Raw genomic sequence first — 13,955 nt, 5'->3', positions numbered from 1 at the left:
AAAAAGTCCATGGGTAATTATTCATGTGAAATACAAGTTTTTATTGTAGCCTCTCTTCCCTTCATTGCTCATCGAGCTCACTTTCATCGTAAGTGCTTACCCATAAACAACCTAGTGATTTTTGGAACCAATTAGCATACACTAGATCCTTACACACACTCCTTACATCTCTCCATCAACAAGATTCATCCTTAACCTTATTAGAAAAGTACCTGGATGACCCGTAAACAACCTAGTGATCAATCTTTCACATGATCAATTACCAACATATCATCTCTCTTTTACTTGTATTAGTTAAAATAAAAACAATCCATGTTTACTATTTTTTTTTTCAATTTTAAAATTAAATATATTTCACTGTCTTTACTGAGAACACAAATTACAAATCGGTCTTCATATCGATTCAATCGAAACTCCGTTAATAACTCTTTTAAACCAGTGTACAAACTTATTAGTTTCAAGTTTTATAACCAGTCATATATGTTCAACACAAAATAATGTAAATAATTTTACACGGTTAATCAATAAAAAAAGTTACCATTAATTATATCAGAAAACTGGTTTAGAGCATCTATTGCAAGTGGTACAATGTATGCTTTTTAAAAATTAATTAAAGTTTATATATTGTTTTTAACAAATATAGAAAATAGATTCTTTACACAACCCTAGATTGTAACTTTCTACAATTTCTTAGTATTTACAAGGTTTGCATTTTATATTAACTAATTCCCTCGAATATAGACCACGGATTACAAAATAGTCGAACTTTACTGTATTTATTTTTTAAATTAATTTAAATTAGTTTTTTAATTAATTAGAAAAGTATTTTTTTTACTTCATAATATATTAAAATCCGACTCCTTTGCATAAATAATTTTGCGATTAGCTTTATCTCAAAACAGAGTAAGATTCGCATGCACTTGCTAGGTTAAAATTTGACCCTAGCTCTTTCAGTCACAGAGGAAATGACATGACCAAATATCAATTAATTTATGGCACGACTAAAATAATCAGTAGAAGAATTATCCGGTTAAGTAGGTATATTCTAAAAGCAGCAGTGTGTATGAGAAAAAAGAAAGTGATTTAAGCACAATCTTTAGTACTTAATACCTTTATATTTTCTCCAGGATAACAAAAGAAGGACATGCAAATATCTTTGCCACCCCAAAAGGTACCACGATATGGTATATTATAACTCATGCATCTAAATCAGATTCTGATAACGCATGCTTTTGCTGTTGATGCTTGCTTTGCATGCATGCATGCATCCATGTAAGAGGTATATGATATGATATGATATGATATGATGTGCAGTTACTTTTTCTAAAGCCACAGTGCTCCAGCATCTCTCAGCATTTTCTTTAGTGAGCCATTGAGGTGAAGGGTCATCACTGTGTTAGCAGCACCCACAAACTTGCCTCCAATGAACACTGCAGGCACAGAAGGGTTGCACCCTAGTTTCATCAGACACCACTCTATTTCCTTCCCTCTTGAAACCTCGTCCACCTCGTATATTGCAGGAGCCACCCCAAGCTCGTAGAAAAGTCGCTTTATTGCGTGGCACATCCCACATGAACTCTTGCTGAAGATCACCACCGCCTTCTGTGATGCCAATTTTGCTACACGATCCATCTATATATTTATATAATATACAATATATGGTTTGAGGCAGATATATAAGGTGGTGAAGTTATTGGAACCTTGTAGTGAGATATATGTGAGAGAAAAGAAATAGCAGAGAAAGTTGGATTGGTGTATAGTTTGTGATGTCATTTAGGGTTGAAGGGCTTGAGTATTTATATATGGTGGAGTAGGGAAAGGAGATGAAAAAGGTTATTCACATTAAGGGTTACTGTGCATTGTTTGGTATCGGAATACCATTGATTTGATAGGGACTTTTGTGGTGTGTTAGTTGCTAAGCAGCATATAGGGCTAGTTGTGTGAGAATGGACAGAGAATCTATTAGGGCATAAAGATAAGCCAAACGGTGCCGAAAGATGAGGGGATTGTGTCCTTTGAGGTGCTTAAAGGAATGTCAACTATGGATGGGAACAGAGAACGTGGGAAGAGCATGAAGGTGTAGAGGTGACTCGTGGTGGATACGAATAGCCGCATCCCATACTTAGGGTTGAAGTGATCAAGATTGATGTCCAATGAATAGCAAAATTAAGTGTTCTTCCACCAAATTCCCAACGTCAGAAGATATATCCTTACTTTCATTCAGAGAACATGCATAATCTTATTTATGCGACTAAACACTAGAAGTATTTTTCACTCCAACTCACAACATTCGTCATATGATAATTCTTTTTGTAAAATTAAATGGATTATTTAAGTTATATCAACCCATATACAAAATGAATTCTAAATATAATGTTTGGAAAAAACCACCAAAACAAAAGACAAAAGGCTACACTCTTTCTTTCTTAAAAGGCTACACTCTTTCTTTCTTAACTGTGATGTAATGAAAGTTCCTTTTAAAAATATATGAAAATTATCGTTGGAGGTATCACAATAGGGAAGCGTTTTGGGATGACGTGGTTGATAGAATTAAATCCATATTGAAACATGAAAAGATAGAAATATATCTATGGATGGAAGGATTTGTCTCATCAAGTCAGTTCTTTCGTCTATCTCGTTGTTTTATAAGTCAATATTTATGTTGCCTGCAGTTGTGCTGAAAATGATTGTGAGTATTCAAGTAAACTTCCTTTGGGGGTGGGGATTTGAAGGGAGGAAGATTGTTAGGACTTCATGGGAAAAGGTTTGCAAGTCTCGGGAAGGCGGCGGGCTTGGAGTAGTAAAATATTAAGGTTTTAACTCGAATTTGTTAGGTAAATGGATTTGGCGGTTGAGGTCTAATGAGGGAGGTTTGTTGAAGGAGGTTTTAGAGTCTAAATATGGAGGCTGGAGAAAGTTGAAAGAGGACAGGCCAATCAATAATGTTTCCCTTTGGTAGAAAGATTTGAAGATTTGGAAGTTGGAGAAATGGGGAAATAACTTCGAAGACTGCTTTAAGTAGGAAGTTGGTAATGGGAAGATTATCAAATTCTGGGAGGACCGGTGGGTGGGTAATGTTATCTTGAAGAATAAGTTTCCAAGGCTCTTTTTTCTTTGTGTTGAGAAAGATGTGTTGTTGGAGCGTTGTGGGGTTTGGGCAAACAGTGTCTGAGAGTGTTTTTTGGTGTGTAAAAGGAGTCTTTTTGATTAAGAGAAAGATCAAGTTAAACAACTTCTCGAGGTAGTGCATGACTCGTGCCATGTCTTGGAAAAAGTTGATAAGTGGGTTTGGAAAGACGATAAGTTCCAAGAGTTCTCAGTTAAATCGGCTTATGTGATTCTAAAAGGTGATTCTGAGGGGGATTGTTCCAGGATGTTTAAATCATTTTGAAATATTAAGGCTTTGCCTTCAACTCTTGTCACCGCTTGGAAGGTGTTGGAAAATAAGATTGTCACTAAGGTTAATTTATTTAGACATGGGATTGCGGTCGGAAGTGTTCTTTGTTGCTTTTGCGGGTTAAAAGAGGAGTTAAATCATCTATTTTTTTTATTGTAAAATAGCCTGGTTGGTGTGGAATCTTTGATATGCATGGTTAAACATTTTGTCGGCTGCCCCCCTTAACTCTTATTCTCATTTTTTGCAGTTCAGGTTGTGTAAAACACTTGAGTCGGTCAACTTAGGACTGAGGAATATTTGGATTGCGGTGGTTAGTGAGATTTGGTGTCACATGAATAAAATTATTTTTAAAGGAGGAGTGTAAGATTACTCTAAGATACTTTCTTTGACTCAATTGAAAGTTTGGTCTTGGATTACCTCTAAATTTCCTCTACTTGTTTCTCTTATTCTTATTGGTTGTACCGTCCCGTATCCGGGCGTTGACAAAGTCAAGGTCAAAGTCAACGCCTGAAGTCAAAGTCAACACAAGGCGTCGCCTAGGTGAAGAGACGCCAAGTGCCAGCGTCGCCAAGAGGAAGCGTCGCCGAGGCAAGGCGTCGCCTAGGTGAAGACGTCGCCCAACCAGGGCGTCGCCAAGATCAAATATCACTAAGGCAAGGCAATCACAGTGCGGTTCCTCGATACCCATGGGTAGGAAAGACCATGGAGGGAGCGACGCCGTGGGAAGGCCTCAGGTCCCGATAATCCGGGGTTGTGATAAAAAGAAGAGAAAGGTGGCTTCAAGGCCATAGTGGTAGCAGCAGTGCAGGGCAGCCTGACTCGTGAAGTGCCCCTGTTGCCCCAGAGACGCCTTTGGGACAGATACGACTCAAGAGGAGGGTCACGCCCAGGGTAGCCAGGTGCAGGGTACGAGAGGAAGGCAGATACGCCCTCAAAGTGAGTGACTAGAGGATTGGGGGCATGAGTTGGCACCCAAAAGGTCACCCCTTGCGCAGTAGCACTCCCGAGCAGGAGGACTCACACGAAGAAACGTCCCCAGATGGGGTCATGGCGCTGTGAGGCCTTCCACGTGTACGACAGCCAGGTCAGAATAGAAACACCATTTAGTCAGGTACCAGGTAATTAAAGTCATTTAATACAGTTTCTGTTTCGAGCGTTTAAGGTACTATAAAGGCTCCCAAGCGTTTCAACGTCTTAAATGCGCTACGTTTTCTAATTAGACGCATTAATTAAGTGCGTTACGTTTTATGATTAAAAGCGCTTTAAGGCGCTTTAAATGCTAGGGTAGTCTAAATAGCGCCGAGAATGTTGGGAACGGGGTTCGAACTTTTGGCTAATTTTCCAGAAACACTCTAGTTGCTTGCTCGAGCCTGGAGGTTTGCTTCCTCTAACTTACCTTTTCTCGTTTTAACTTGATTGTGGTTGCAGTTTTTAGTAAGATTAGGTGTGTAGTTAGTTATCTAGAAGGTGTTATGTTGTATGATTATTTTAATCTTTTGTATATGGGTTGAATCACTACTTAAATAATTCTTTATGTATATTATTTATTACTGATAAAAAAAAAATAAGGCTACATAAAAAGATAAAAGTAAAACCATAAATAAAAGATAAAATACTATTTTTTTACCTACTAATAATCAAGTGGTGTTTTTTTATGATAAAATAAAGTTTGTTTCACACTTTAATAATAAAAAAATTATTTAATAACTATTTTTTAAAATATATATTTTTTTACAAGATGGTAGTGGTGTGAAGTATTATTCAGACCAAAACATAATAATTCAGACTCAAGAAAATTCTCGAAAAACGGCTGAATCATATTCTTTTAAGTTTAAAGAATTAAGTTAATTAGTTTGAGAAAACTAATTCTGTTTAATATACCAAAAGCAATAAAGAAACTATATAATATATTAAGCTCGGTTGGATATATTTTTTTTTTTCTCAGCAAGAAATAAATAACTCATCAGGGGTATATATTTTAACCTTATCTATCATGGATTTATCGGATCAATGCATTTATGCCTTTTCATGGGATGGCCGCATATGACATCAAATACCAATCTTCATAAACAATATTTATCTAAATACTTTAAGTGTCTAAATGGAGTACAATTATTGTTACATATATACAACTCACCATCCTAATTTTTTATGAATATTACTGTTTAAGTATTAATTTAATAGAAACTTTACTTTTTCTTTTCAATTATAAAATTATTAATTTAAATTTTATAATCAATTAAGTATTTTTATTATTTCATTTTAATATATAAAATGAGAAATGCATTCTATGTATGTTTCTATAATACATGCAAATTAATTTAAATTCAAATTCAAATTTCAGTTTTAAATCAATATGCAATTTTAATACTTGGTAATAAATTTCAATTCGAAAATCCAATAATTCCAATTTGAAGGTTTTTAAAAGAGATGAAGGAAAGACTATCTTTTCAGGATGGCGAAATAGGTTTCTGCTGACCGTCGGAAATCAGTCTGAGAGAATGATTAGTGAAAAGAAAGATAAAACTCTCTTAATATATTTAAAGAATGATAACATTAACCAAATAGTGTAGTCTCACTAAACATTATAATTAGGTTTGTAATGATTCGTCACTACATTGGTTAATTATTAGGTTTGTATTGGATTCATCACTCCATTAATTAGGAAGTGCAACTTCATGGTTTCTTGTTGAGTCAATTTAGAGCTACATAGGTTATGTTTCTTTATTGTAAAATGTAGAGTTACATAGGTTATGTTTATTTATGTTTCTTTATTGAAGAATGGTTAGAGTATTTCAAGTACGTTAGTTTTAATATTACTACAAGAAAATCATTAAATAAAAATTAATTTTAGAGATAAAAAAGAATGAGTTGTTATATTGACTAAATTAGATACTATCTAAATTAATTTTTATTATTGATAAATAATTTTTAAATTGGTATCTAATTACCAAAGTTTTAAAACTCAACTTTAGAATCTAAATAAGTGGTAACTAAAACCTAAGTAGTTAATTAGATATCAATTTAGAAACTATTTATCAATAATAAAAACTCATTTAGATACCAATACTATTTTTAGTATCTAAAATAATATTTAATTTAATCAATAGAAACTAATTATTTTTTGTCTCTAAAATTAGTTTCTATTTAACGATTTTCTAGTAATGTATATTATTTATTTTTTATTGAAAAAATTCTGACTCAACCAATAAAAATTAAACCGCTACTAAATACATACTTCATATTATATTTTTTAAAAGTTTACTTAGTATATTATGACATATAAATATATTAATAGTTGTGCATATATCACTAAAAAAAATGATTTTAACGAAGGGTTTATTTTTACATTATCCATTGTTAAAACTTTTATTAAGTCATTTACCCACGGTTGCAACCTACCTCCTTTAACAACTTTCTATCACATCATCTCAACTGAAAGCATACTCAACAGAAAAATATTCTATTCAAGGGCACACTCTCTTGGTGTTGCAACCGAACAGAATCTATCCCGTATGGAGTGCATAAAATCATAACAGAATAACCACCAGGGTACCAACTCATGTACCAGCATCAGAGGTCCAATCTTTTTTACATAGCCACCCTCACCATGGTGCTACGCTACACTTTGAGCACATGCAACCTAACCTCTACGTGCCTTAACACACATGGACTTAGGTTTTAAAAGGTCCATAATTACCCCTCGCTTGCTGCTTAGGCCTTATGCACAAGGGGTTATACGAAAAAGAAACCAATACATACATGTGGGGTCCAATCTTATGGCCCACCAACTTAACCCAAGAGCCGAGTTGAACTGCCTACGGTAAATGCTGATGTCCGACCTCCGAGCGTTGGGCTCTGAGTGCTCTACACAAGCCCCTCAGGCTCGAGTTGAGCTTGCTTCAGCGAAGAGGCTATTTGCTCGCCCTTGGCGACATACGTGTCTTGTGGGTAGTGGCGCGGGTGGCGCGACGCACAAAGCATTTCTGAGTCACCACACTCCATCATGAGTGCACACGTGACCTTTGTCAATGGTTAAAAAAAGCATTATCGTTTGCTCTTCCCAACACTGTGCTTTTATAACGTTCGAAAAACTTAGTCGTTTCTCACTGTTCCATCTCCCTTTCAAAAAGCTTTCGTGCCTTCACTCAAACTCTCTGCACCTCCTTCCTCAACCTGGGCAACCTCCTTGCCTCGACTTGCTCTTCGAACCAAGGTATCCCCTCTGACTCATGACTACGTACTGGTATTATTTAACACTTTCATCATGATCATATCATCTGTTTTGGGATTGTTTTGTATTCTTTCAATTCATATTGCTATCTTTGTTTAGCTTCGTCGTCTTTCTTGAATCTGGAATGCGTGTTGCTTTAACTACCTAAATGTGTGCTTGTGTTTTGCTTGTTTGTTTTTCTTGTTTTAGATACTCTAAGTGATGGATCATCGAACCCTGTACCCCTGGGCTTCTGATAATCTTTTAGGAGAAACCTCTATATACACCTCTCATGAGCAAATAGTTCTTTATATGAAAAGCGAACGTCCCAAAAAGTGTATCTTTGGTAGGGAGAACGATAGAGGACTTAAGTTAGTGCCATGTAGGGAGGACGAGCCAATCTGTTGCGATGAGTCCTCGGACCCTGATGGTCCATTTTTCTATTTTTACACCACCGTCTTTAAGAAAGTTCTCCTTCACTTACCCTTGTACAATTTTGAAAAAGAGCTTCTTACCAAAATCAACGTTGCCCCAACCTAGCTACATCCAAATAGCTAGGTGTTTGTTCGGGGTTTTTTCCATTCTTTGCACCCACTTCGACCATCTACCATCAGTAGAGATCTTTTTGCATTTCTTTGAGGCCAAACGCCTGGATCGCCAACTGTGGGTGTCCTTCAATGGCGTGGCTGGGAGAGCCTAGTTGTCACTCTTCCAGCAATCTTACAAGGGTTTCAAAGGCAAATTCCTGAAAATTCGCTACAATAAGAGGGACCCAACTCTTCTAGATGGGTTCCCCTTGTACTGGATTGAGAAATCGAGGTTCCAAGGTGCCAGATGCTTGAAGGTGGTTTTTGACATAGCCACCCTCATAAGCCAAGAGTTCTCCCTAGTGGGACTTAAAGCATATATTGGTATCCTTCGTTCTCTTGCTCTTACTGATGTTAACTTGTGTGTTTTCTTGCTGATCTACCTTTTTTTTTGCAAACAACATGTTGGGTAGACTCAACAAGAAGGACTTGGCATCCAAGGCCAAAAAGATGAAGGAAACTGCCCAAGCTTGCCCTGCCGAGGACCTGAAGCTTAAGGTTGTTGCTGAGGTTGTCCCTGCTCCTACTGACGATGAGGAGACTTATTCCGGGCTGGGCTTCAAAAGGAGGCGCAGGGTTGCCACCGAGCCCTCTGAGCATTCTGTCTCAGATGGGTGTGCTCCTTCTCCACAAGCCACTCTGCCAAGCCCACCTCCCTCTCGTGACATGGTGGTGGTGCAGGAGGATGAGGCTACAAGCGCCCTAGAGGAAGGAATGTGGGATCCTAGCTTGGATGCCCCTTTCTTCCTCGAGAAGACCCTCCTATCCGCCAAGGCCAAGGAAAGACTGGAGAACCTGGAGGAGGACTAGCTAGTGGAGCAGGTTGTGAGGCAACTGGGGCAGGCATTGGCTGCTAACTGCTTGGCCATTTTCAAGCTGCGGGGGTGGAAAGGCTCCGCTAAAGAGGAATCTCACAAGGTTGCCAAGCTCTCATAGCAGGTGGAGGGTCTCAAGCAAGAAACAACCAGACTCCACGAAGAGCTCCAGTGAACACAAGAAGAGGCTAGGGCTCTCCTGACTGAGAAATCCAAGGAAGCCCTAAAATTATCCAACAAGAACGCGGAGCTCCAAGCTGAAGTGGAGAGACTGAAGGGGGAGCTGATCAAGAAGGATGAAGAGTTGATCTGAAAGGGTGAGGAGCATGTGCAAGAGAGGGAAGCTCTCACTGACGATGTTGCTAACTCATACATGGCGGGCTTTGAAGACACCGTCACACAAGCCTCATGAATCTACCCAGAGATGGATTTCTCCCAACATGGTTTGGGCAAAACAATGGTAGATGGGCGTCTTGTGGATGAGTAGCATCCTTTTGTAATCAGCTACCTTGTGTAACCCTTTGAACGATCTTAACTTTATAAACTCTTGTGTGTATTAGTGCCTTAACTCATTTATCCAACTTGTTTAACTTTTGGCACACTTCGACTAGTATATTGCATGCCTTGAGTAGCATAGCCTTATCATCCAACGATAACATAACTAACTACTTTAACAATGTAATGTGCCAGACCAAAAAGGGAAATCACAATGCTCCTATAGAAATAACTTGTGTATGAGTCATACCCTTTGTCTACAGAGTGTCTCGCTTGTTAACATGTTGATTGGTCACATAATAAGGACTTGGCGTTTTTGATCTTGTCGTACAGAACTTGTATGCTTGAAAGGGCTATCTATTTTCCGCACACACCTTTCCCCATCGTTGGGGATGATCTGAGTATCTGACTTGAGTGCCAATCCCCACACCAAGTCTACTCTTAAACAACTACCCTTGTTTAGAGCCTTTGACCCATGTGTTAGCTTTATACACAAAGTCAACTCTTGAACCTTTTTACTTTGTTTAGAGCATCTGACTTGGGTGTTAGCTCAAACACCAGGTCTGCTCTTAAATGAATCCATTAGCTTTGGAGTATTCGACTTGTGTGTTGGCTTACACACTGATCTACTCTTCGAGAACTTTATCGCCTGAAGTATCTGACTTATGTGTTGGTTTACATCATCAAGTCTACTCTTAACACCTTCGCGATACATTGCTACCCTACAAGGTTAATATTGGTTCTTTTCTACAGAGCGTCCGAGTTTGGATGGTTTCACCAAAGCCAGGGTAGGTTGCTTTCTATACCTTTAGTCGCACGCTTTTAGTTGCTATTAATCGCGATTAAGTACCTCTTGGACTCAAAATCTTACTGAGGAGAGAGCGTACTACCTCATGGTGTATCTTAGGATACCTGGACTCAGAATCTTAATGCCTTCCGGTTGGAGCATCTGACTTGGGTGTTGGCTTGCACACCAAGTCTGCTCTTAAATAACTTTTATTACTCGGAGTATCTGACTTAAGTATTGGCTTACACACCAAGTCTACTCCTCAACATCGAGGTAGGTTAGCGTACATGCCCTCGAATAAATAATCTCAAGTCCATTTAGGGTGCCTAGACTCAGAATCTTACTGAGAAAAGGTTTCCCCATCTGAATAGCATGGTCGTCAAGTCACCTACGCCCCAGAATCTTACTAGAGGAATAAACGACCTTGTTTAATTGTCAATCATAGACACATTGCACTTACTGGGATAACTTATCGGTCAAGTCGCCCTATCGTGTGTTAACAGAGTATTCTGGAAAACCATCTTCTAAGAACCCTCGTAAGGAAAAAAGAGTGTCCCCTTAATTATTCAAATTGTTCATAAAGATCGACAAAATATATTAACTGAAATAAAACTTGAGTTTGACATCATTCCACGTTCAGGGTATAGCTCCACCCTCCAAAGTCTCAAGCCTATAAGCTCTGTTTCTGAGTGCCTCTACCACGCGGAATGGGCCGATCCACTTAGGAGACAACTTATTCTCCAACTAGTAAGGGTGAGCCTTTCGCATCACCAGGTCGACAATTTGGAACTGTTGAGGTCTCTATTTGAACCTTTGTTTTCGTTCCACCCTTCTCTTTAGAGCTTCAGCTTTGACTCGCGTCTGCTCTCGCACCTCGTCGAGTAAGTCTAAGTTCACATACAATGATAATGGCGTCTGACCCATACACCAAACTAAAGAGCGTTTCCTTCGTGGTGGATTGTGGAGTGGTGTGGTAGGCCCAAAGAATTTGAGGCACCTCTTCTGCCCAGGTCCCCTTAGCTTTCTTCAACCTCCTCTTCAAGCTTCTGAGCAAGACTCTATTGGCGGACTCGACCTATTCGTTCATTTGAGGATGCTCTACCGAGGCAAACACTTGCTTGATGTCGAGCTCCGTGCACAGTTGCACAACTGTTGGCTTGCGAATTGGGTGTCGTTTTGGGATCCCAAAACAACAAACAATGTTTTTCCACACAAAGTGTTGAACCCTGTGGGCAGTTTATCTACGCAACTGGTTCGGCTTCTATCCACTTGGTGAAGTACTCAACTGACACCATTAGGTACTTCATTTGATGAATCGCTAGTGGGAATGGACCTAAGATGTTTATTCCCCAAGTGTGGAAAGGCTAGGGGCTATGTATGGATCGCAACTCCCCTGGGGGTGCATGATGCCAATTAGCGTGCTTCTGACACTGCTCGTCTTGTTGTGCATACCTCATGCAGTCTTCCCTCATGGTTGGCCAGTATTACCCCACTCGAACGACCTTCAAGGAGAGAGCTCGCCCCCCGACGTGACTTCCACAGATGCCTTTATGGAGCTCTGCCATGATACGTGTACACTGGTCCCCACTTACGCAGGTGAGGATAGGATGAGTGTAGCCATGTCTGAATAGTTTTCCATCTACCAGAGTATACCTGCCTGAGTTCTTCTTGATCATCTTAGCCTCCATAAGCTCTGCCGGGAGCATGCCATCAGCAAGATAATGTTGATATGGTGTTATCCAAGTTTCGCCCACGTCGACCTGACAAATGTCTAGTGATTCCTCTCCCGACAAGCCTTAGGCACCTTCACCATTTCTTGTGTCAACGATCGATGCCCTCTTCTTCTTTCCATTCCGACCTCGAAAGTCTCAACGTGTTGGACCTCTCCCGCACAACCTGCGGTGGTCCTGGGTGACTTTAGAGTCTCTTGTAAAACTGACCTCTGCCGACCTCCCTTGCCTAAGCCTTCGAGTTTTTCCAGCAGGTTTGCTCGAGCATTTTGTTCCTTCGGGACATGCACTAATTCAAACATGGGAAAAGCCTCCCTTAAGAGTGTGACATACCTTAAGTACGAAGCCATTTTCAGATCTTTGGCCTGGTACTCACCCGTGACTTGCCCGGTCACCAGTAGCGAATCATTTTTTACCAGCAGACTTCGAGCGCCCAACTCCTTGGCCAACAACATCCCAACTACCAGCGTTTCGTACTCAGCCTGGTTGTTGTGAGCTTTGAAAGCGAATATAAGGGCCTGCTCGATCAACAGTCCATTTGGTCCCTCCAGAATTATACCTGCTTCGCTACCTTGCTGGTTAGAAAATCCATCCACGGAGAGAACCCACTGGAAATCTCCACCATCTACCTGACTGGCTTCTAAGGAGAGCTCCACCACAACGTCAGCATAAACCTGGCTCTTAATAGGCCCTCTGGGTTCATACTGTACGTCAAACTCAGACAACTCGACTGCCCAGCGTACCATCCGACCTGCTACGTTAGGTTTCTGAAGGACCTTACGAATTGGAAGTTCTGTCATAACAATCACTGTGAAGCTTTGGAAATAGTTGGGAAGTTGTCGAGCTGCGAATACGACTGCCAGAGCTACCTTTTCGATGGCTTGATAGCGTACCTCGGGCCTCTACAACCCCTTGCTCACGAAGTATGTGGGCTTCTGAACCTGATCTTGTTCTTGCACGATGACCGAGCAGATCGCTCGTTCTATAACTGCAAAGTAGAGACGAAGGGGAGTAGCTGGCAGCGGCTTACAAAGGACAGGCGGGCTAGCCAAGTACTCCTTCAGCTTGAGAAATGCCTCTTCACACTTGCTAGTCCACACGAAGCGGCTGTTCTTCTTCAAACACTGGAAATAAGTATACCCCTTATCTCCTCCTGCTGATAAGAACCAAGATAGGGTGGTCATTCGCCCAGTCAACTGTTGTACTTCCTTAACAATGGCAGGGCTCCTCATTCCTATGATTGATGCGCATTTATCGGGGTTTGCTTCTATCCCCCGTTTAGTGAGCAAGAATCCTAAGAACTTCCCTGCCTCTACCCCGAACACACATTTTTCTGGATTCAACTTCATATCATACTTAGCTATTGTGGTAAATAACTCTTCCAAGTCAGCGACATGGTGGTCTCTCCATCGAGGTGACGACGATGTCGTCCACGTATGCCTGCACATTTCGCCCAATCAAAGGGGGAAAGAATTCTATCCATCAACCTCTGGTAGGTCGCGCCAGCGTTCTTCAACCCAAAGGGCATGACCTTGTAACAGTAACTGAAGAGCTCTGTCATGAACGCGGTTTTGCTCTCATCACAGGGATGCATGCGAATCTGGTTGTATCCCGAGAATGTGTCTAGAAAACTTAGAAGTTAGCAACCTGAAGCGCTATCCACCAAGGCGTCAGTGCTAAGCAGCGAATATGAATCCTTAGGACAGGCCTTGTTCAGATCCGTGAAATCAACACACATTCTCCACTTCCCATTGGCCTTCTTGACCAACACAACATTCGCTAACCACTTAGGGTACTGGATCTCCCTTATGTGGCTAGCGCTCAGAAGTTTCTGAGTCTCTTCCTTGATGACCAGGTGTCTCTCATCATTGAACTTCCTTCTCCTCTGTATCACGGGCCTAACCTTCTCGTCCATGGTGAGCCTATGGCAC

At 40.3% G+C, this 13,955-nt stretch overlaps 2 protein-coding genes across 2 annotated transcripts; both read right to left on the bottom strand.

The window, feature by feature from the left end:
• Window positions 1–1,062: 1,062 nt before the first annotated feature.
• On the bottom strand, window positions 1,063–1,757 carry LOC137806916 (Glutaredoxin family protein). The gene has a single exon (XM_068607303.2). It carries the CDS (start codon window positions 1,630–1,632, stop codon window positions 1,324–1,326), a length of 309 nt encoding a protein of 102 aa, XP_068463404.1. The 5' UTR covers window positions 1,633–1,757; the 3' UTR covers window positions 1,063–1,323.
• Window positions 1,758–12,065: 10,308 nt separating this feature from the next.
• LOC137839402 (uncharacterized) lies at window positions 12,066–12,824 on the bottom strand. Its single transcript, XM_068648518.1, has one exon. The coding sequence runs from the start codon at window positions 12,822–12,824 to the stop codon at window positions 12,066–12,068; it is 759 nt and encodes a 252-aa protein (XP_068504619.1).
• Window positions 12,825–13,955: the final 1,131 nt, after the last annotated feature.

Source organism: Phaseolus vulgaris, chromosome 3, assembly GCF_051622355.1.
Source record: "Phaseolus vulgaris cultivar YP4 chromosome 3, ASM5162235v1, whole genome shotgun sequence".
In the NCBI taxonomy this organism is placed as follows: Eukaryota; Viridiplantae; Streptophyta; class Magnoliopsida; order Fabales; family Fabaceae; genus Phaseolus; species Phaseolus vulgaris.
The sequence above is the reverse complement of the archived record's forward strand: the minus strand, read 5'-3'. Positions and strand labels throughout refer to the sequence as shown.